Below are 24,935 nucleotides of genomic sequence, written 5' to 3'. Positions count from 1 at the left end.
CAATATACGACCACATTTCAATGTGGGCGTATAAAAAAGGTAATGATTAATTTTTGTGACATAGACAGTAACCCCAGCCAAAGACATCCCCCATTCATTCATATGAGAGTAAATGTTTATATTCACAAAATGAGATTTGTGACTGGTGTAAGTGAATCTATTGTTATGTTAGCTATACTTTGATATCATGAGGGGATCACAGAGGCTAAGTGGGTAAGACGCTTGCTCGCTAGCCTGGAGGTCGGGTGTTCGATCCCTGCATTAGCCGAGAAAGTTCATCAAGATTTTCCAGCGTGGTTCTCCCCTGTCAGTGATGCAGGACGGAGGACCCGAGAAGGACAGCTGTCTAGTCACTCGGATGGGATGAGAAACCAAGGTCCCATGTACACATTGGCGTGTACGTAAAAGATTCCTTGACAGTTGGAATTCGATATAAGAGAAGGCCGTAGTGCCGATGTCCAGGCAAAATTTCCCTCACAGCACACTATGGCATATGCCGTTCTTCATTAGCCCAGTTTGGAGAAGAACAGGACGTTAAACCCTATTTCATTTCATTTGTTATCATGAAACAAAGTGTTAAGTTTAGTTAATCATTCTATGATTACAAATCACACCAGCTCCATCCTAACAAACATTGCCAAGCAAACGCTTCGCTACAAAGTTGTAATTTCAAAGTTTAATATGGAACACACAAATTTCTGCACATAGGCATAGCATTTAATATTCTGAATACAATTGTCACATCAATTACAGAATTTTACATAAAAATTAATAATATTAATTAGCACTTTTCACAATATTGTCCGGGATGTTTTCATAGCTGGTGGGTTTATTTCTGGACAGTAGCTTAACCTACAATATTATGTACATGTATAAATCATGTTCCCAATCACTATATGTTGGGTCTTTATTCAAAGGAGGTCTTAAGTCTAAGATAGTCACTTAACTTCTAGATTTCACTTAAATATACATAACTTTCTGAAAGTTAGGGGTAAGTGGTATTCAAAGTATAAAATTTTCTATTAAGTTAGCTGGGCTGCCTTAACTTTTAAGTGACCTATGGGAGGTACCTTAAAGTTAAGTGAGATTATAATGCCTTCTTTTAACCGGAGTATAGTGCATTCCATACACAGATAACCATCTTCTTTGAGAATAGATCTCTGCCCTAAATAGTATACTATTTTGTAATGTGGTTCTACTCAATTTCATATCTGACATACACACAAATAAATAAACCTTTTCAATGATATTAAATTGAAGCGGAATATATATTTCTCAGTGTCTGTTCTCAAGCGAAGCTAATTTTAGACAGACAGTGAAAGTTTAGTGTGAGTATAGTGGTGCCCTTAAGGCGACATAACTTGCATGCGAAGTTAGAAATTTGTGATTTTTGGCAGTGGCGGGTGGTTGGAAATTCATACTTTTTGGCAATTGCGGGTATTCCCTAATTTAATTGTACAGTTACGAGACATAACTTGCGTGCGAAGTTAGAAATTTGTGATTTTTGGCAGTGGCGGGTATTCCATAAGTTGGAAATTCATACTTTTTAGCAATTGCGGGTATTCCCTAATTTAAGTCTACAGTTACGTTTTTCACATAGCCAAGGAGATGTGACATACAGTTTTTGAATACAGATTTAAGGTAACACACTTAGTTAAGTGGAGAAATTAAGTATTTTTACATTGCTTGAGATAAATCAAGGGAGGTAATTCACTTATTGAAATTGAATTTCACAGATCTCTTTTTGAATCACAGTCTTGATAAAACGTCCTAACTGAAACCAGTTGAATTTCCAATCATAAAATAAATCAAAGACTTGTGCATCAACATTTGAATTTGATATATTCTTGATCAATTCTTTTTCCCAAAGCTCCTGGGGTTTACCATCCCAACTCTTTATTTAGTTTGATAACTGTAAACTTTATCACACCCCATGGTATCATGTGTTGTCATCAATTCCTGAAAATATATATATATATTATAAAAATTTGAGACAAATATCTTTTCCTTAAAGATGCATCAAATCTGCCTAATGTAGGTCTTTATCTTGAATTATATACATCATTAATTAGACATTTATTCACATGCTAAGCCAATAATCAACTCCTTGATCATTGGATGCTTTTGGTTTTCATTTTGCAAGAGATGGATTGAGAACAAGCTAAAATAAAAATGTGATTTTTCGTACAATCAGGGGCCGTAATCCAAGATATTATGCACGAATATCGAAAGAGACTGAGATCTTTGGGATATAAAGATATATTTTTAGTTTCATCAAAATCGAAAAAAAATTGTGACATCTAGAGGGTCCACAACCTTCGTATTACATACTTCTACACAATTTGCGTACAAGGAGCGGCCATTTTGTCGGGCAGTTTTGGTCCGATTTTCAAAAAATTTGAACTAAACTGTCATTAGGGTGTAACGGTGATACATTTAAATGTTTTTTAAAATCAGATAAAAATTGTGACTTCTAGAGGGTCCACAAGCTAAAAACGTGATTTTTCGTACAATCAAGGGGCATAATCCAGGAAGCAAATATTGAAAGGAACCAAGAGTGTCCATAACTTTGGTATTACATACTTTTACACTATTTGCATACAAGGAGTGGCCATTTTGTTCGGCAGTTTCAGCCAGACTTTTACGAAATTTGAACTCATCCTTCATTGATATGTAATGGTGATATATTTAAACTTTTTTTAAAACTGAATACAAATTGTGACTTTTAGTGGGTTCACAAGCTAAAAATGTGATTTTACGAACAATCAGGGGCCATAATCCAGGAAGTTACGTTTGAATATGCGCGACTATCGAAAGGAACCAAGATCTTTGTGATATAAACATAAATTTAAAGTTTAATCAAAATCAGATCAAAATTGTGGCCTCTAGAGAGTCCACAACCTTAATATACCATATTTTTTACACTCTTTGCGTACTCAACTGTAGGGTGACCCACCATAAATAAATATCTCCATATATCTCGACAATTTCGCCACAATATTTTATATATGCCAAGCCTCAAATCAGTTTCACACAATTATAGTCACTAAATAAACGATCATGTTGTACTTAATAAGCTATGACCATTAATCATCTATAAATAATAGACTGAAAACTGGTTCCATGTGTCGTCAATAACATCCAGACACTTTTGAGTAAAAGATAGGTTACGTGCCCTTGTTTTGAAATTAGTCTCGCTTAACCAGTCTATCGACCATTCTAGGGCTGATTGACAGGTCGGGATAATCAAGACTACTTTTTTACGAAACATAACAGAAAGCTAGAACAAGAAATTGAATTTAGAAATGAGCACGTTAGCTAGCTCAACAATTGTTTTAAGAAGCTTGTAAAAGTAAAATGAAACTACTGCTAGTATCATGTTCCTGTCTAACCCGAGTGTTTCAGAGATATTATTTGTACTAAACCAAAAGATGCCGCTCTTAACGGTACAGTTAATGATAAAGCGATTTAAAAAATGAAACATACGTAATTTCTAAATCTGCTGTAATAACCAAGAAGCTTAATTTTACTGCTATTCAAAATCGTCAACAAAAATATTTTTACGGCTGTAATAGTTGATAGATTTGTAGAGAATTGCACGTGCCATGGCTATTTATAGTATCATACTGTCAGAAAGTTGGCCTCGACACGGCGAATGTGCACGCTTCAGTGGTAGTCTCGAACTATCAGCGGTTGACTGTATTTCTGTAGGTGCATGGGTCACCCTATCAACTGTTATTAGGGTGTAACGGTGATATATTCAAACGTTTTTTTTAAATCCGATAAAAATTGTGACCTCTAGTCGGTTCACCAGCTAAAAACACAATTTTTCGTAGAATCAAGAGTCATAATTTGGGTTACACAGTTTCATCAAAATCAGATAAAAATTGTAACAATATCGAAAGGAACTGAGATCTTTGGGAGATAGACCAATATTTCAAGTTTCGTTAATCAGATAAACATTGTGGACGGACACACAGGCGGACGTACGGACGTCTGAATATGGAACTACAGGGGCGAGGACAATATACATCCATATGAAAATGTGGGCGTATAAAAAATGAGTAATGGGTAATCAAGACCTTGTTAATAATCGTAACAATGGTAACGATAACAATCAAGACTACACTGTTCTTCCAATGGCAATTCTGCTCAGATTAAGTAATTTGAATGGAATTTTCAACACATTCCCTTTTCATTATCTATATTTTAACTATTATAGCGAGAACTGTTAGCTCTTTATCTGAATCTTACATTTAAGTGAATTTTTATACTGAATACCTAGATCAATAAACTTCAATTTAAAACTAACCAAGTGGTAGAGTTATTTATATTTACTATGGCATGCCACGCATGAGAGATGAATTTTTCCTGAAGAACAGTTGCAAATATCTGTAAAATTACTAGTGCTGGGTATTGCCACTGCAGTCACAAGACGACATGGATAGCGATTCAGGTGCTACGATATGATTTGTATCACGATTCATAACCAGGTCAATATTTACCAAGAAAACAACAGGAAAAATGAATAATTGATATTTTTAGTCCTACCAATGTCGAAGAAATAAAACTGTTTTATACCGCGATATTGTGTGTTTGTGTACCTATGGATAATGTGTGTCGTGGATAATTAAGAGTGATAGGTTACAGGTTACTTACTGAAACGACAAAAAAACACAAAAAAATGTTGTGTTACATCGATTCAGCATCTCACAATTTAATACACGAATCGAGGTATTGCGACTCAACGATATATCATGCCAGCACTGAAAATGACTGTTATGGTTTTGTTCCACAGTTTAATAGAATATACTATTTGTTTTTTGATTTTCTAAATCATAATGAAAAAAAAAACCCAGCTACATGTTTTAAAAATAGGGTTAAACTTTAATAGAATACATAATATAGAGCTCACTTTGTTCATTTAGTCTTGCTTTTTGTTTTTCTAAAACATCTTCTCTTCTCATTTTGCTGTAAAATGATAATAATCTTAATGTAATAAAAAGTAATATAACATTAAAATCCAACAACATCGTAATACTCTATGGACTGCTACTATATTTGGTATAACACAAACATATAATAAAGCCACTGATAGTCATTGCATTTTTCAGACAATATCTAATTTTCACAACTGAACAAATGCTACAAGCGGATGCCATGCAAGATACATGTACGCCCAGTTGCACGAGATGGACAGAGTACAAGCTATGGTCTGATACGTGCAACTGTCATTATGGTGTAACAGTGATATATACTCTTCAAAAAAAAGTAGGGGATATTGAAATGCAAATACCTATGCAGGTTGTGATATGATAAATAGTCATAGACAATTGACATGCTTTGGGAGTATGTTCACAGATGATGAACTTATCGCCCAAACAGAACCACTGAGCTGCATGTGCCACACGCAATAGTGCCATACACGTGGGAGGGGTTCATTGTCAAATTTGACACTTCAAGGAAGGATTGAAGAAAACTGCCTTTTGCCGGTTTATCCTATCCATGTTTGCTTTCCTATCGGTTCTTGCTTAAGATTTACTGTTTAGCATATCTTTGCTTTAGTGTGTTACATTTACATGTAATTTGATCGGGAGACATGTTCATCAACGTCAACTGCAATAATTGGCTGTGGCACTGCAAGAGGAGCATGCCACGATGAATTGCTGAATGTCTGTTGATTGGTTGAGCAATTACTCATTAAGACAAAAATCTAAAACATCCATTTTCACTTTCAACAGTGTATCTCTGCGAGTGAAATGGGGCTGTCAGATAAGCCGCCTATATGAACTGTTTATGTTCATGTGTAGGCAATTGACCTGTTATTAACATACACTGGTTACCTCTAATAAAAACAGCAGAGCATTTCCGCAGTTTTGTATTGTTTCTGAATATCCTCTACTTTTTTTTAAGAGTATATAATATATTTGAATGTTTTTTTCTAAATTGGATAAAAATTGTGACCTCTAGAGTGTCTATAAGCTAACAAACGGTTGCCATGCAAGATACGCTCACAATTTGCAAGAGATTAACAGAGAACAAGTTAAAAAAAATATTTTTTTTATGTACAATAAGGCCATAATCCAGGAAGTTACGATCCGATATGCCCAAGGAACCCAGATCTTCATGATATGATTAATTATATTTTAAGTTTCATCAAAATCGGATAAAAATAGGTTTCTAGGGAGTCAACAAGGGTTGTCACATATTTTTTCTCTTTTGTCAGGAATGTAAAATATGATTACAAGTAACAACCTATTTGGCTTTAGTTCTGCCCTATTCTAAAATTTAGCATACAAAACTTTTAACAATTGTCATAATCAATGAAAATCGTTGAAAATTGACAGGCGTCTTCGTCTCATGACCTTAAACACTGTATAAATTATAGCCTCTAAAGCATCCACAAGATATTTTAAAGTGATCAAGGGCCATAACTCTGGCAGTAATTATCAGAAAGTGTTTAAATCAATAAGCTTCTTCGTCTCATGACCGTAAACACTGTGTATAAATTGGATATTAACTTTAGCCTCGTCAACACTTTCAAGTAATAATACACTCAAAGCCATTAAAAACGCAATGCCTAATTCGTGAAATATTTCTGGTAAACATTTTCTTGAGCTTTCCTATCTTATGGCACATAGGTGAAACTTGTGATGGGTCTCTTTTTGTGGAGTTCTTAATCTAAACCCAATATCTGTTCTCGGTAATGAACTTTGTTCGTGCAAACGCAACACTTGTCTTTTTTCACGATTTTAAGCAGTCCCATGTCACAAGTTTTACACGTGCGTTTCCTGCTCTCTGGCCCTTTAAATACAGATCAAATACAGACCTGGAGTGCCACCTGTAACAACCGCTGCTCAAGATCGCCACATCCGACTACAGCATCTGCGCAACAGGTTCCAGTCAGCTACTGCCAGGGGAACTGTTGGAACACGGCAACGTCAGATCAGCCCTCAAACAGTCTGAAGGTGTCTGGCTACTCTTGGGGTACGCTGCTGTCGACCTTTCCAAAGGTCAAATCATTTTGCATCGTCATCGACTTGCCAGACAGCAATGGGCCTCAAATCAGGGGTATCTGCACAAGACACCATGGTGAAATGTCATCTTCTCGTATGAATCCCGATTCAACCTCAGTCGACATGAACGCTTTGCTTGTAACTGTGTGCTGGAAAGGGATCGTTTCAGGGGAGGTGGTGTCATGGTTTGGGTCGCTATCAACGTCAACTTCCGGTCCCAGTTGGTGGTGGTCCAAGGCAATCTCAACACTTAACATTATGTTGACGCCATCCTTCATCCAGTGTGGCTTTCAATGTTGGCCCAACATGGCGTCCTTCGACAGATGGTTTTCCAGCATGACAACACCCAACCCCACACTGCCAGGTTGACAAGAGACTTTCTGAACAATCACCATGTCCGTGTTATGGAATGGCCTGCTGTCTCCCGACATGTTTGGGATGAACATGGACAACAGGTTCGAACTCAAGCTGTGCCACCACGAACTGTTGCAGTGTTGGCACAGGCACACCAAAATCATTAGCAAACAATCCCACAGCATGTAGTGTAACATATGTGCCAGTCCATGCCAAGGCGACTTCAGGCATGTGTAAGAGCTCAGGGTGGACATACCCGATATTGACTTCAGCTGACCCCTGCTCTGTTTCATGGTTCTCTGACGTTTCAGTTTTGTGCATTTGTAGTGAATTCTTTCATGAAATTATCCACAGATGCTTTTTATCTCAATTTTGTCAATTGCTATGTACACTTCTTAAAAGTTGTTATTGCAGTAAATAAACTTTGAATTTGGCATTGCGTTTTTAATGGCTTTGAGTGTATATGAAAATATTGAATTAATATTACCTGCTGAGTGAAGGTTCTTTATAAGATACAGCACATGCTGCTCTTCTACTTTTTCTTTCACTATAAAGTAAAACATAATAATCTTAATATCAGACTTTACAATTGAGATACGCAAATAACACTGTTTTTAATACAATTGTCTATCTATTTCCTCCATGAAAAACTATGCTAAATGTGACTACTGTTATATTACACCATACTCTTTCATGTTTATGTAAATCTGGCCTGGTTTTATCATTAATTCAATGATATGGGAGACTGTTTAATTTTTGAACAGAACTGAAATTACTAATTACATATCTAAATAACATCAGAAGAACCCAGCAATTCAACACTTTAAATCAAACAGGGTCAAGCTCCTAAGATTTTAATATTTACCCAGTTATTTCATCAATACTGATACGTTTAACATCTGACAGGGAATCAGGGTTGATATGTACGTCTGATAACTTAAACAGAGATAACAAAACAGTTTAATATGTATCAAAACAAACATTTAAAAGCATTGTGAGTATAATACATGTACATAGTATATCATACACATCAAATTAGAATACAGACATCAACATTTGCGATGCAATAATTTTGAAATCAGATAGGAATCTTTCTTATCTCACACTGTTTTAAAAACTGGGTCAAAAGCTCTACAGTTTATCATGTTCACAAGATTTTATGAATCTGGGTGTAAACGGCAGGAGATGACTCAGAAATATACAATAAAAATATTCTAAATTTTGCTAAAAACAATCTAACAAAGTTCTTATAAATTTTATAAAAAAAATTCTATATCTCAGTCACAAGCTTTAACAGTCAACATGTGACTGGAAGGATAACGCTGCAAAACATGTTCAAAATTTACAATTCAAACCTCAAACAGGATTCTTTCCTATAAATGTTTGATTGAATTTATTTATTTTTAATGGGATTCTTTTTTACGACTGTATGAACTATCCCTACAGATCTGAAAAGAATCCAACTGTAGTGTAAATTGAAAAGAGACTTCGAAAAAAAAGGTAAGATACTTAGATCGAAATATGCAGGTGACAACAATATGCACATTAAATTTGGGCATATAAAAATAGCATTAAGTAATAAATATCATTAAAATTAGACATTTTAGAATAAGAATTTGCAATGTTAAAAGAAATAATTCAACTTTCTACTTTATGGTAGTTATAGACAATTAAATTCATTAATCATAGATCAGAAAATGTAATTAGAATACAAATTAAGTTCAAATCACAATACCCTTTTAGATGATATTTCAGATTGGTATGATGTCATGTGATCTATTAAGTTGCTCTGTTCTAAGGAAGGAATTAGTTTAGTAGGTAGATTAAGCAATTTACTACTTCTTGATCTTGCTTTCTGTGCCTTTAATGCCCATGGATTAACTTTTGAAACTGAGTTTTCCTTTTTACTAGCTAATTCTACATTTGAATTAACATTATCTTTCTGACTTTCTAATAATATATTTTTATTCTCATTGGCTGCCTTCTTTGATTGCATAGGTAATTCATTATCTTCACTTTTCCTTTTTCGAATTTTTGATGCAGGAGAAAATTTGGGTTTCTTGCTGGATTCAGATTCAATTTCATGTGTACCATTAGACTGAAGTTGAGAATGAGAATCTTTATTTGATAAATCTTTAACAGATAGTCTTAAATTGTTTGAGTGAACCTTTTGTTGTGACAATTCAGTGCATACTGTTGAAGCAGGACTATTAAATTGAATAATGTGGACACTAGCTGAATCTGTAGCAGGATCTTTATTTGGTCTACCTCTGCTAATAGATCTACCACAGCTTTTATTTTTGGAAATAGAATCAGGACTATTCATTTTAACAGGAACACTATGATTTTCACTCAACAAAGAATTTGTAACTGCACCCTCAGTAGTAGCCATGTCCTTCTTAGGTCTACCTCGACTGCTGGATCTACCTCGACTTTGGAACTTGAGATCCAATGATTTAGAATCCGGGCTGTTCAGTTTAACTGGTGCACTATAAGATTCACTAGTTTCAGAATTTTCAACTACACTTGCTACAGACATGTCTTTTTTTGGTCTACCTCTACTATGAGATCTACCTCGACTTTTTAAATCAGAAGATTTTGAATCTGGACTGCTCAGTTTAACTGGTGCACTATAAGATTCATTGGTTTCAGAACTTTTAACTACACTTTCTACAGACTGGTCTTTCTTTGGTCTACCTCTACTACGAGATCTACCTCGACTTTTTAAATCAGAAGACTTTAAATCTGGACTGCAGAGTTTAACTTGTACACTATAAGATTCACTGGTTTCCGAACTTTTAACTACACTTTCTAATGACGTGTCTTTCTTTGGTCTACCTCTACTACGAGATCTACCTCGACTTTTTAAATCAGAAGACTTTGAATCTGGACTGCTGAGTTTAACTGGTGCACTATAAGATTCATTGGTTTCAGAACTTTTAACTACACTTTCTACAGACATGTCTTTCTTTGGTCTACCTCTACTACAAGATCTACCTCGACTCTTTAATTCAGAAGATTTTGAAACTGGACTGTTCATTTTAATAGGAGCACTATAAATGTCACATAATACAGAATTTTCGATTGACTTTTCTGTAGTTTTGGCAGAGTTTTTTGAATTGGTAATGGTTTTAGATCTACCTTTATTCTCATCATTAACTTGACATTTTATAGTCAAGGATTTTGTATTTGGACTGCTAAATGAAAATGGTGCACTAAAATCTGAAAAGAATTCAGGTTCTTTAGCAGCATTTTCTATGGCAGTGATTTTATTCTTCGATCTTCCTCTACTTCGAGATCTCCCTCTACGTAAAACTGAAGGTTTTGTATCTGGACTGATCATATTAACAGGTGCAGTGTAATCAAAATCTTCAACCGACTTGTCTATAGTTGCTCTTTCTAGTTTTTCTAGGTCATCTTTTGTGATCTTTTCTTTCTTTGGTCTACCTCTACTTTGAGATCTACCACGACATTTTACAACTGAAGGTTTTGTATCTGGACTGTTCATATTAACTAGTGCACTGTAAGCTTTATTCAATTCAGGGTCATCGTCTAGGTATTCTTTAACAATGATGTCCGGTTTGTTCAATTTGGCATGTTGGCCACAAACTGAATTTTCTTGTAAATCTATGTTGATAGTTTCTTTTTCGGGTCTTCCTCTGCTTCGAGATCTACCTTGGCCTTTGAGATTTGCAGATTTTGAATCTGGACTGTTCATCTTGACAGAAGCACTATAAACATCTTTAGATAGGTCAGGTGAGTTTTCAGAAGCGCTGGTTTCTTTCCTGGGTTTATTTCTGCTCTCAGGTCTGCCTCGACCATTATGATCAGATGATTTTTTGTCTGGACTATTTGTTTCTTTCTTGTATCCTCTACTCTGAGTAGTACCATTGACAGAAGCACTATAAACTTGATTAGTTTCATCAACTGGGTTTTCTGAACTGTTGATTTCGGGTATTCCTGTACTGCAGGACCTACCTCTCATTTTTGGATCAAATGATTCGTTGTCTTGAGAATTCAGTTTTACAGGCACAGCAAAAATTTGATTAGAATCTGAATCGGCAACTGAGTTTTCTGTTGTAATATCTTTGTCTGATCTACCTCTACTTTGTGATCTACCTTGCCTTTTCGCATCAGTAGATTTTGTATCTGGACTATTCAATTTAACTGGTGCATTATAAACTTGAGTAGTATCTTCTATTAAAGTACTGATTTCTGTCTGTGGTCTACCTCTACTACGAGATCTACCTCTTGCTTTAGGATCAGAAACTTTTTTCTCTGGACTATTCAATTTTACAAGCATGGTATAGGTTTGACTTGAACCAGAATCTTCAATTGCATTTTCTGTACTTGTAATATCTTTTTTCGGTCTACCTCTACTACGAGATCTGCCTCTTGTCTTAGGATCAGAAACTTTTTTCTCTAGACTATTCAATTTTACAGGCATGGTATAGGTTTGACTTGAACCAGAATCTTCAATTGCATTTTCTGTACTAGTAATATCTTTTTTCGGTCTACCTCTACTACGAGATCTGCCTCTTGTCTTAGGATCAGAAACTTTTTTCTCTGGACTATTCAATTTTACAGGCATGGAATAGGTTTGACTTGAACCAGAATCTTCAACTGCATTTTCTGTACTAGTAATATCTTTTTTCGGTCTACCTCTACTACGAGATCTGCCTTTTGTCTTAGGATCAGAAACTTTTTTCTCCGGACTACTCAAATTTACAGGCATCGTATAAGTTTGACTCGAACCAGAATCTTCAATTGCATTTTCTGTACTAGTAATATCTTTTTTCGGTCTGCCTCTACTACGAGATCTGCCTCTTGTCTTAGGATCAGAAACTTTTTTCTCTGGACTATTCAATTTTACAGGCATGGTATAGGTTTGACTTGAACCAGAATCTTCAACTGCATTTTCTGTACTAGTAATATCTTTTTTCGGTCTACCTCTACTACGAGATCTGCCTCTTGTCTTAGGATCAGAAACCTTTTTCTCTGGACTATTCAATTTTACAGGCATGGTATGGGTTTGACTTAAACCAGAATCTTCAATTGCATTTTTTGTACTACTACTACTAGTAATATCTTTTTTAGGTCTACCTCTACTACGAGATCTGCCTCTTGTCTTAGGATCAGAACTTGTTTTCTTTGGACTATTCAAATTAACAGGCATGGTATAGGTTTGACTTGAACCAGGATCTTCAACTGCATTTGCTGTAGTAGTCACATCTTTCTTCGGTCTACCTCTACTGCGAGATCTACCGCGACCGTTAAGTTCAATATATTTTGAATCTGGGCTTTTAATTTTAACTGGAGCACTATAATGCTGCACACATTTCTCAGGACCATCCTCCTTAAGATACTCACTAGTAATTTTAGAAACTTTCAGTCTATTTTTAGGAATAGTCTCTGATTTGTTAGAGTATGGACATTTTAATTTTAAACTTTGTTGACTATTTTTGGCATCTCCAGTGGATTTATTATCTGGTAGCACTAAAGGGGATTCAATATGAAAATCAAAAATGCTTTTAGTTTTTGGTATATTTGGGGTAACAATTGGGGGTAGCTCTTCCACTTTTTTCTTTATTTTAGGCTTAGGTTTGACTTTCTGTTTGGGCATAAATGTTTCTCGTAAATTACACGTTTTTTCTCTATCACGAGAAGAGACGAAAATCTTATTCATTTGATGTGTATTTTCTATGGTGCTCTTTGTGGTACTATTAATTGAAGGATTGGGACTCAAATTCACTTTTGGTAAATTACTAGACTGTTCATGAAGCGTTTTAGTTTCAAGCGTTTCAAAATTATATTTTTTAACAGGAAATGCAGTCTTTACTCCATTTCCTCTGGGTTTCAACATTGGGGTGTCCTTTTGAAAATTATTTACTGGCTGGGTAGCGCAAACTAAGGTGGTGTTCATTTCATCATCAGGGTACGTTGTACAGTCATTATCTTCTGGTGTAATCACAAACATAGGTATAGCTTCGAAAGTCTCTGGTATTAAGTTACTGTGAATATCCGATGAACCAGGGGTCACACTTGACTGCAATTTATTGCAAACACGCGAAGGTTCTATTAGTAAACTATTTGTTGGTTTTTCTAAAGTTTCCACTCTTTTCTTTTGTTGATTATGGCATCTGGGGGGCTCATAAACAAGGGCTGATCTCCGTATTTTTCTTTCCAATTTATTCACTTCAGGAACAGGCTCCGAATCTTGTGTTAATGTATTCAATTTTGCTGTTTTGTCAACTTGTGTAGTCAAAACATCAAATGTTTTCAAGGAATCTCTGAAAAATAAGTAGGTAATCTAATACTTAAAAGAAAATATTTCAATCTAGAGATGAATACAAACAAAGAATTACAATATTGTATCTGTAAAAGAATATGAGATAGTACATATTAAATTTATGTGTCAAGACAATAACATGACAAAAGTGATGTCAACATTAATGCATCCATTCAAATTCTACCAGTACCATCTAATGTATTGCTAAGAAGGGAGTTACCTTTAGAGATATTGCCAATTGTCTGACAGAAAATTAATGTTTATTAACAACATTAAAAAACTTTTATTTCTGTGTTCAGCTGAATATTTCTAGAATGAAGCTGTTTAAACTAATAGAGCTCACCTGTTATCAACTGATGATTTATCAAGAGGAGAAGTAATCGAAGATTTGGCATGAGAAACCATTTTGGTCAAAGATTTACTAATTATATCTTGTACCTTGCTCATACCATTCTACAAAAACAAAATAGTGAAATTATTGAAGATACATGTTGTATTATGTATATCCTTCTTTTAATTGATACTTGACAGTTGTTACCTCATTACGTATATCCAATGTAAATTAAGGTGAAAAGTAAGATGGAGAACAAATTTGTATAATAATAAGTATTGTGATTATTTGAAGGGTCTAGAAAGGTCCATCATTCAACATAACATGGTGGAGATGTCAACTCATTGTGATTTTAACAAGCCAACAATATGGCTGATGTCTTCCGCCAAAATCCCAAAATAAATAGATGAATACATATTGATTAATTGCACATTAAATCTTTTTCAAAAGTATTGAGTAAGCATAAAATGTTCATGATCAAACTCAGTCAAGGTGTTGAAGTACCTGGTAGTGAAACTATACACTAAGTTTTATCACTCTCCATCAGTTAAAATCAAAGTTATCTTGTCCCAAAGCATCAACCGATGAAATTGCTTAGCTCTGCTTAGCTTTAGCGGGAAATGTTAGTCATCGACTCAGTCAAGACATTTACCTAACAAACATCTACATCAAGTTTAAACATTCTACCTCAATTAAAAGCAGAGTTGTTCCGTTCCAAAGTCTCGACCAATAAATTGCTTATCGCTACTTAGCTAAGCATATAATCCTCATCATCGAACCTAGTCAAGGTATTGATATAATGAATTTATACTCAAAGAGTTTCATCACTCTCACTCAATTAGAACCAAAGTTATCGTGTTCCATGTTCTCAACCATTCAAATTGCTTATCTCTGCTTAGCCTAAGTAGAAAATGCGCATGATCAAACACTGTCAAGGCATTCACCAAATAGACACCCAAGTTTGACCATTCTAGCTCAATTAGAAGGAGAGTTATTGCATTCCAAAGTCAGCATCGAACTATGTTAAATAGTATTGATGTAATAAAATTATAAACAAGGTTTGACCAATAACACTCAATTAGAATCAAAGTTGTCAAGTTCCAAAATCTTGATCAATCAAATGGCTTATCACTCCACTTACCCTAAGCAGAAAATTCTAATTATCGAACTTGGTCAAGGTTGTGATGTGACGAAACTATACACCAAGTTTAATTGCTCTCACTTATTTAGAACCAAAGTTATCGTGTCCAAAAGCATCAACCAATCAAATTGCTTATCTCTGCCTACCCTAAGCTGAAAATGCTCATCTTCAAACTCCATCAAGGCATTCACCTAATGAAAGCCTACACCAAGAGTTTGAACATTCTACCTCAATTAGAAGGAGAGTTATTGGGATCCAAAGTCTCAACCAATTAAATTGCTTATTGCTCTGCTTACCCTGAGCAGAAAATGTTCTTTATCAAACTTAGTCAAGGTATTGATGCACTGAAACTATACACCAAGCGCTAAATGTAGTAAGCTTATAACATACCTGAATTCGTGTCTTTGTTTCATTCTTAATACGATTTTGTATATCGTTTACTTGAGTTCTTTTTCTGCGCACAGTAACCATGGCTTCCTGATTATACTGTTGAAGAGCAACATATTCTCTGTTAAGTTTACTGAGAGTAATCTTTAACTTTTGAAGATCAACAGCAAGTTTTTTGTTCTTTCCACGAAGGTTCTCTTTAGAAAATGAACCTATTGCTTAAAGAATAAAGAATAAGCTGATACATTTAGATGTACATTTAATAATAAGCAAATTTTATAATCATAAGAATATTTGATGCAGTATGCTTTGTCATCATCTTGTTTGATAATGAAACATAAAAGGTTGTTTTATACTTTTAAACATACATTATGCAAGAGCTAAATCTGCCTATTGTAGGTCTCTCTTTAGGCTTGAAATGTTATCTAAATTATTAATTAAACATTAATTAACTGATCCATGCCATAATCAACTCTCGATGGCATCGGATTTCGCCGATATTAAATAGATTAGAACGGGTTCAGCCATATCTTGATTATTTTAAAAATGGAGGAGCGAGACTTAGCTTCGAACAACCAGTACGGTAGTTGCAATTATCACACACGTCTTGTCAAACCTTCAATCTATACTAATATTTGTGACTGTCGTTTGTCTGTCTGTTTGTCTGTTCGGGGTTGGCGGCTACACTAGGTCTGGCCCCGAGTCTGAAATTTGGGGTATATGGGTAGCTCGGACCGGGGAGTAACATAGGCCAGGTGGCGTTAGTCTACCACTTTCGGTTTCGGGGTTATGACCCCTGAGCGAAGCCGGGCATTCTTCTAGTGGCTAATATATTCGCTCACAATAGAATAATTTGAATCATATTTTCAAATTATTCATTTTACATTATCTATTTTCGAACTATTAAGACAAGAATGGCCAATTCTTTATTAAATCTTTATTAAACTCTTAACTAATGTATCTTTAATAGGGTGGAACAATTCTACTATATATTCTTAAACAGGAAGTTCTAAAAACATGTTGTTGGGGGGTCATTCTACTGAGACTGAGTGAACAGGGGTTATAGATCAGCTCACTATGGCAGTAATAATATTATGGCAGGGGTGACAGGTTTATAAAGCCAATGGAAATACTAGTAAAATACTTCGTCTGATGCCAGGCAACAAAACATATTCCCTCAGTCGTTGGAGCAGTCCATAATACATTTTAATTCTTTTGCAGGTATCATGACTTACATGTACATATAATTATCAGAAATTATTAAAATTTGATAAGCTTCTACTCCTTCCTGGCACTATTGATGACGCAAGTTTATATCATTATTATTTACTTACTAACAGTCACATCAAATTGTTGAGATATAAAAATACACTTACAACTTGTACTTAGTTTACAGGATATTATTTTCTTCTTTTTACTTGATGAATTCAAACGATGTCGTATGCCTTGTGCTTTCCTTTTCCTCGCACTTCTACTCTTAATAAAAGCATCATCTTCTGTGTTACTAAGATTAAGATCCTGTTATAACAAGTAAAGAATTAATTATCAAGAGTTACAGTTTAATGTTATATTTATTTTCATAGCTGAAATTTATTATATGTTCATTATAATGCCTCGTGTATTAAAGGGTTCCGAGGTGATAGGTTATCCCTTTTTTTTAAAGGCATAAATTTATACACTAACTGAAAGAATAATTGTCGTTTTTTGTTTAATTTTAACCTGAACCATCTTCGAATATTTATTACATTGTTTTGTAGCAGGAGAAAATAATTGGACCCAAACATTGGGCTAGACTAGCTTGTTTATTAACCGCGGAAAACCTGCTGCAAAATGTTATGAGAATCAAAATGTATCGAGACTGTCTTAGGCAGTGGGGTGTGTCCGTCAGACTAAAACCAGCAGATGCCAGGCAAGATACGCCCACATTTTGCTAGAAATGGATAGAGAACAAGCTAAAAACAAAAGCAATTTACTATCAGGGTCTATAATCTAGAAAGTTATGGTCTGAAATGCGCAAATATCAAAATGGACTGAGATCTTTGGGATATAAAGATATATACTCTTCAAAAAAAGTAGGGGATATTCAGATGCAAATACCTATGCAGGTTGTGATATGATAAATAGTCATGGACACTTGACATGCTTTGAGAGTATGTTCACAGATGAAGAACTTATCGCTCCAACAGAACCACTGAGCTGCACATGCGACACGCAATAGTGCCATACACTTCGGAGGGGTTCATTGTCAAATTTGACACTTGCTTTCCTATCGGTTCTTGCATAAGATTTACTGTTTAGCGTATCTTTGCTTTAGTGTGTTACGTTTAATTTGATCAGGAGACGTGTTCGTCGACATCAACCAACAACACCGCAAGAATTGGCTGTGGTACTGCAAGAGGAGTGGGTCAGATTGCCCCAAATCGTGATTGGACGGTTGATTAGGAGCATGCCACGATGAATTGCTGAATGTCTGAGGATTGGTGGAGCAATTACTCATTATTACTCATTGCGAGTGAAATGGGGCCGTCAGATAAGCCGCCCATATGAACTGTTTATGTTCATGTGTAGGCAATTGGCCTGTTATTAACATACACTGGTCTGGTTACCTATAATAAAAACAGCAGTGCATTTCCGCAGTTTTGTATTGTTTCTGAATATCCCCTACTTTTTTTGAAGAGTATATTTTAAGTTTCATCAAAATCAGATAAAAATTGTGACCTCTAAAGGGTTCATTACCTTTGTATTACATACTTTTACACAATTTGCGGACAAAGAGCAGCCATTTTGTCGGGCAGTTTCATTTCGATTTTCCCGAAATTCGAATTCAACCTTCAATATGGCAATGGTGGACTGTGGAATGGTGATATATTTAAACGTTTTTTTTAAAATCGTTTAAAAAATTGTGACCTCTTGAGAATCCACAAGCTAAAAATGTGATTTTTCGAAAAATCAGGGGCCATAATCCAGGCTATGCGCGATTATCCAAAGGAACCAAGATCTTTGTGATATAGGCTTAAACATAAATTTAAAGTTTCATCAAAATCGGATCAAAATTGTGGCCTCCAGAGGGTTCACTATTTGCGTACGAGGGGCAGTCATTTTGTCTGGCAGTTTTGGTCCAATTTTCACGAAATTTGAACTCAACTGACATTACGCTGTAACAGTGATATATTCAAACGTTTTTTTAAATTGGATAAAAATTGTGACCTACATGTATAGAGTGTCCACAAGCTAAAAACGTGATTTTGGGTACAATCAGGGGCCATAATCCATGAAGTTAAGGTCAGATGTATCTTTGGGAGATATACTTATATTTCAATTACATTTTCAGTGACGGGGTACCCCCACCAAATGGCCCACTCCAATAGCTAAGCTAGACCAGCTCATTTACTAACCGCATGAAATTCGTTGCAAAATGTTCAGCATATTCACATGTATCAGGAAGGACCAAGTGCTACCACACATGTTCAGTGGTGGTGTAAATCTGCAAGATGTCTCTAATTGCCTCCTCGCCCCTTCCCCGAACAAACAACAATGACAACTGAGAACAAATAGGACAGCGAGATGTCGATTAAGCACGATACTATAAACTTGTGCAAATTACTGGTAAAATCAATGAGGTAATATAAATTCTTCCATAGCTATCTGTATTTTTAAAAAAAACACAAAATATTCTTTCTTAATTGTAGTGTGAATGAATTCTGTTTAACTAAACCAGATGTATAGTATATGGATGGTCTCTCGTCTCGACAATAATATTATCATCAGTTTGTCTATATTGATTCACCGAGTGATTTATGAAAAGTTTTATTTCAGGAGAACCCACTTGAAAATGTCAAGAAGATTGACTGTGCCTTGCTGTTTGCATTAAGAAGATGTGTTGATGTGAAACTACAAAGAGTGAACCTGATTCTGATCCAGAAGACATAAACTAGTCTTTCACTGATACTAAGGGCGTCTGACAGGGATACCCCACCGCTGAAAATGTCTTGGTCAATTCTAAGTAAAAGTGTCAAAACATTAAACATAAGAGTTTAGATAATAAGTAAACTTACCCGGTGTCCTGTCATTGATGTTCGTTCGGGGTGGAGCTATTAGGGACAACTTGCCGGTGTACACCACCTATGAACATGTCTGCGGTCAGTAAATGGACTAATTTAGCTTACCGGTAGTTTTTTTTATTTAACTTAGTTTTTTTGTTTTGTTTTTTTAGGGGGTTTTTTTGGGGGGGAGGAATTAGGGACGTTTCATTTGGCGGTGGTCGTTCCTAATATATGTTATATGTGAATATGCTGAACATTATTCAACAAATTTTATGCGGGTGGAGCAATTAGAGATGTCTGAAAGTGTCATTCTTGTATATGTGAATATGCTGAACAAATTTCATGCGGTTAATAAATGAGCTAGTCTTGCTTATCTTTTGGGGTGGGACAATTAGGGGCGTCTGGCAGGGGTCATTCTTGAACATGTGAATATGCTGAAAATGTCTGGCATCAGTGTCACAGTGATTTTCGATACATGTACATGTACATGTATGTGGATATATGCTGAACAGTTTGCAAAAGTTTAATGCAGTTAGTAAAAGAGCTAAATCTAGCTTTGATTTTGGGGTGGGGCAATTGGGGACATCTGGCGGGGGTACCCCACCACTGAAAATGTCTGGCATCAGTGATTCTTGATACATATATGCTAAACAGTTTGCAATAAGTTTTATGTCGTTAGTAAATAAGCTAGTCTAGCTGGGGTGGGTCAATTAGGGATGTCTGGCAGGGGTACCCCACCACTAAAAATGTCTGGCATCGGTGATTCTTGATACATGCGGATATACTGAACATTTTGCAACAAGATTCATGCGGTTAGTAAATAAGCTAGTCTAGCTTAGTTTTGGGGTACCTGGGTTTTTTTTTAGTCTGGCGGACACACCTCACCACCTAAAATATCTGGCAGGTCATTCTCAATGCGTTTTGATATGAAACATTTTGCAACAAGTTTTGCCCCCCCCACCCCACCACTAAAAATGGTTGGCATTGGAGATTCTTGATACATGCGGATATGCTGAACATTTTGCAACAAGATTCATAAGCTAGTCTAGCTTAGTTTTGGGGTATATATTTTTTTTTAGTCTGGCGAACACACACCACCTCCTAAAATATCTGGCTGTGGTCATTCTCAATGCGTTTTGATATGAAACATTTTGCAACAAGGGTTATCACATGTATAATTTTTTGTAGGTAATGCGAGTATTTCATACAGATCAGGTTATAATTTCCGTCCTTTTGACGATTTACAAAGTGCTAAAAACTGAAACAAGGGCCTCAACTCAGGAAGTAACATACAAAAATTGTTGAAATTCAACAGCCTTTTTTGTTTTACTAATTTAAACAATGCATAAATTTCATATAGATCAAATGACGACTTGTCGTTCAGGCGTTCACATTGTTCAACAAAGTAAAACAAGGCCCATAACTCGAGAAGTAATAATTGGAAATTGCTAAAATTCAATGGGATTCTTCATTTCCCTAATTTAAATGATGCATATAATTTCATACAGATCAGTTATACCTTTCATCATTCGAGCGTTCACAAGATTCAACAAAGTGAAACAAGAGCCATAACTCTAGAAGAAATTAACCGAAATGGCTGAAATTCAATAGGCTTCTTCGTTTCAATAGTTTAAATGATGCGTACAAATTTCATACAGATCGGATGATAACTCGTTCACAATATGCAACAAAGTGAAACAAGGTTCATAACTCCAGAAGAAATTAACGAAAATTGCTGAAATTCAATAGGATTCTTTGTTTCACTAATTTAAATGAAGCATATAAATTTCATACAGATCAGATGATAACTTGCGTCATTCGAGTGTTCACAAGGTTCAAGAAAGTGAAACAAGGGCCATAACTCAAGACGTAATTAACGGAAATTGCTGAAATTCAATAGGCTTTTTTGTTTCACTAATTTAAATACTAATTTAATTCAAGATCCTGGTTGGATAGGTGACTCTATTCCTTGCCAGAAATGGGAAGTCGAAACCACAACGCTTTAACCATTGACAGACCTTTGTGTTCTAACACACATGTTGCATGTGTTAAACCATTCGGCCACTCAATCCCCCTTTTTATTTAAAAGAAAGTACTAGTTCTAGTACACTACTACTCCTTCTAGCCTAGTACAAGTCCAAAGGCAAAATAGCTGACTGTTTGGTAGCACTATTTACCATTATTTCAACTCATTCCACAATATATCGATATCTCGGTACCGGTATTTGATAATATACATGTACCATTCTTCATACCAAATTGTCATTTTTAATTTAAAACTGTAACGTTTTCGTTTAAAAAGATACATTACCGGCTACAAACTGAGTGATTTTATGATATATTTGGACTAAAAACATATTCAAACTAATTAATTTATCATAATTTTGCTTCAAATCCTTCTCAAAACATTGCAATTGTCAGGGAATACCCGGCTATAAAAACTTGATCAAAAGAGGTCATGTTTGTGTCATGTGACACAACGAGTGTGATGTCTGAGGAGAATTCATTGCATACAAAAGATGATGTTGCCTTTATCGCTGACTATTTATTACAAATATCGAAGCCTAATTAAAATTTTCGGATTATCCACTGCCCGCGTCTTTTTCTGTGATTTTTATGTTAGAAAGTGTTGTACGTCTAACTCTTCATAAGGTTTATCAACATGTAAGTCAAGTGCTCAATCTCTGCGTGCAAACTTCGACATCACGCGTGCAGACACTCCTAATCATCGGGATGTCGATTAGGGAAACCTGTACATTTTTGTCCTGTATGCGCTCCATGAGTGTTTTTCAGGGAATCCAGTATTTTTCTAGTAAGATTGGATATTTAAAAGCTTATACCGTACTTTCCATATCTATACCAAAATTGCCATACTTTTATTGGAAATAACCACCCGATAAATACTTTTCTGGGAACGTAGCTTTAAAAGGCCCATTAAAATAAAATTTCCGAGCAAGCGATTTCGTATAATACATGTACATGAGTGACACTGATTCCAGCTTCCAAACTGGAAATCACATTTTGAACTCATTTAATACAGGGCACACATAACCGCTACGATTTTCAATAAAAAATGACAATTTAGCATAAAGAATGGTATATTATCAAATATTGATATAAATTGTCAATGACAATTACTAAACGAATTAATGACGATGTCATTATGAATGAATTTTTTTTTTTTTGTTTGGCATAAAGAATGGTAAGCTTATATTATCAAATATTGAAAATTATATCAATTATTCTGATATTATTATTATGACTCGACTCAATGAGTTGAAATAAGGATTTGCTTTCAAACTTGCATGGAAATTGTATTCTGAGGGGCCTTTCGACACGAAAAACTACTTTAAATTAAAAATGACAATTTGGTATAAAGAAAGGTATATTATCAAATATCGATTGTGATATAAGTTGAAAAAAGGTGGGATTTGGGTGGAATTGTGTAAATCGTGCTACCTGACTCTGTTATTTTAACAGAAATGTTAATGTTACATTGTAGGGGAGAGGGTGTTAAGATAAGATAAGATAATCTTTATAGTTGGTATGTACGTATTATGACAGTAAAACACAAGCTCCTTGGAATTTTTAGACCGACATAAATATTTCAATTAAAAAAATAAATTCTAAATTTACATTAAAATATATTACAGTACAACATAACACATTCCTACTTAAATATTGATAAGTTATTTTAAAATCTAATAAAATTTGACAGTTTACATTTAAAAGTTTCCCTTTATCACAGTCTATTTAAATGGAAATATCACAGTCAATAATTGATATATACATACTTTAGCACTAGTATATCACATAATAGACTTACACATTGTGTTCCATTCCAAGTAAACAGTACTTTTTTAAATAAACCAAACTTAGTGGTTGTTCTGATATGTTGTGGTAAGCTATTCCAAATCTTGGCTGCTTGGAATTTGAATGAATTTTTTCCATGTTTTTCCGAATTAACATTAGGTACCTGAAGTAGGTTTGAATAGCGACAACTAGTATTATTTTTTAACAGATCTTAAATGTGACATATGCAGGTCTGTCCCCAGCTAATTTAAAACCCTCAATGGCTATATCTCATGTGTCTAATTTCTAAAGTTCTGACACCTGCTTTTGATATTAATTTACCATATGAACTATAAAAATCTTGAAAAGCTTTTCTAATTTCTCTGAATTTCTTTAAATTTTTAAAGGAGCTAAATCGCTAATATTTGGGACCTAGAAATTGACCCAAATGGGTCGAAACACATAATAATGTAATCTGACTGTATAAAAACTGATTTACATTCAATTGTTTCCTTTTTGACAAATCAGTTATGTCCAGCGAAATACAGCATGTGTCTCAACCCTATAGCGATTTCTAGCGTCTGGTTATTCCAGTCTATTAAGCAGGCTCTCCAGTTGAATATGTCTAGCCTTGTTCTTTCTGGTCACTTGTTGCAAATGACGCTTAAACGCACTATGGTACACGATTCGTGTACCAATGGTAAAATGTTTATTTTGTCTTAAATATTGGATATCAGAAGCCTGCCTTTTCCTGGTAAGATCACAACATAAATGTTGATTTGAATTGACAAATAATTCGTATTTTCAACGTGTAAGACTTTGGATGATATTGAGTTAGAGACTTAGCTACTTTAAATACCACAATTATGCCATACCAATGGACGAGAGAGATAAATGGGGTTTAACGTCCACTCAACACAAACTAGGTCATTTCGGGACTAACATGTGTTAATTTTATTTCAATAATTCGCTTGCGCGTAGGGGTCTTTAGCAGTGGGAGGAAACCGGAGAAAACCCAAGAGGTTGGACAGGCGACCCTACCCCTTGTCATGTACAACCGGGGATTCCAAACCACGCCAGTTGACTCAATGACACGGACAGGCCGTATGATACAGCACACACGTGCTAACCATTCAGCCATCCAACCCATCCACCAATGGACAAAAATGTAATAATAAATAAATGAGTGATAGATGTTTTCCTATACGCAGTTATCTTAGTATTTCAGTTACAAAAAAAAAAACGACTGTACACGGTAAAAAGGGATGTTGATGACAATTACTAAACGAATGAATGACGATATGAATGATTGTTTGATTTTTGTTTTGTTTAGACTTTCAGACTAGAGACGTTCACGTTGTTTTTGTCTGCGACTTCTTTCTTTCACATCGACGTTATGTGTTTGAATGTTGATAGAACCTTGTCAAAATTTCGGATATATATTGAATTACAAGTGGACTGTTCATGTGTTTAATACTTACGTCGCACACCGAGACATTTAATCCATCGGTATCAGCTGAGGTATTCATGGAAATATCCATCTTTTGAATAACCCGCTTGGAATTTATGATTGCGCTCTCTG

General features: G+C 35.1%; 1 protein-coding gene across 1 annotated transcript; it reads right to left on the bottom strand.

Annotated features, from left to right (window-relative positions):
• Window positions 1-712: 712 nt before the first annotated feature.
• On the bottom strand, window positions 713-24,915 carry LOC126822027 (treacle protein). The gene is made up of 9 exons (XM_050550744.2): window positions 24,835-24,915; window positions 16,895-17,036; window positions 15,522-15,736; window positions 14,003-14,112; window positions 9,106-13,660; window positions 8,236-8,306; window positions 7,858-7,917; window positions 4,916-4,971; window positions 713-1,959 (listed from the first exon to the last, which is right to left on the bottom strand). The coding sequence occupies exons 1-9, from the start codon at window positions 24,892-24,894 to the stop codon at window positions 1,940-1,942; spliced, it is 5,289 nt and encodes a 1,762-aa protein (XP_050406701.1). The 5' UTR covers window positions 24,895-24,915; the 3' UTR covers window positions 713-1,939.
• Window positions 24,916-24,935: the final 20 nt, after the last annotated feature.

Source organism: Patella vulgata, chromosome 5 (genome assembly GCF_932274485.2).
Source record: "Patella vulgata chromosome 5, xgPatVulg1.2, whole genome shotgun sequence".
NCBI classification, from domain to species: Eukaryota; Metazoa; Mollusca; class Gastropoda; family Patellidae; genus Patella; species Patella vulgata.
The sequence above is the reverse complement of the archived record's forward strand: the minus strand, read 5'-3'. Positions and strand labels throughout refer to the sequence as shown.

Bases quoted from the DNA above. Each gene is read 5' to 3' on its own strand.
- LOC126822027 (XM_050550744.2), bottom strand. From the start codon at position 24,894: ATGGATATTTCCATGAATACCTCAGCTGATACCGATGGATTAAATGTC. The intron at 14,113-15,521 runs GTATGTTATAAG...TTGTTTTTGTAG, and splicing joins AAACAAAGACACGAATTCAG to AATGGTATGAGCAAGGTACA. The intron at 4,972-7,857 runs GTAATATTAATT...ATCATTTTACAG, and splicing joins AAAGAACCTTCACTCAGCAG to CAAAATGAGAAGAGAAGATG.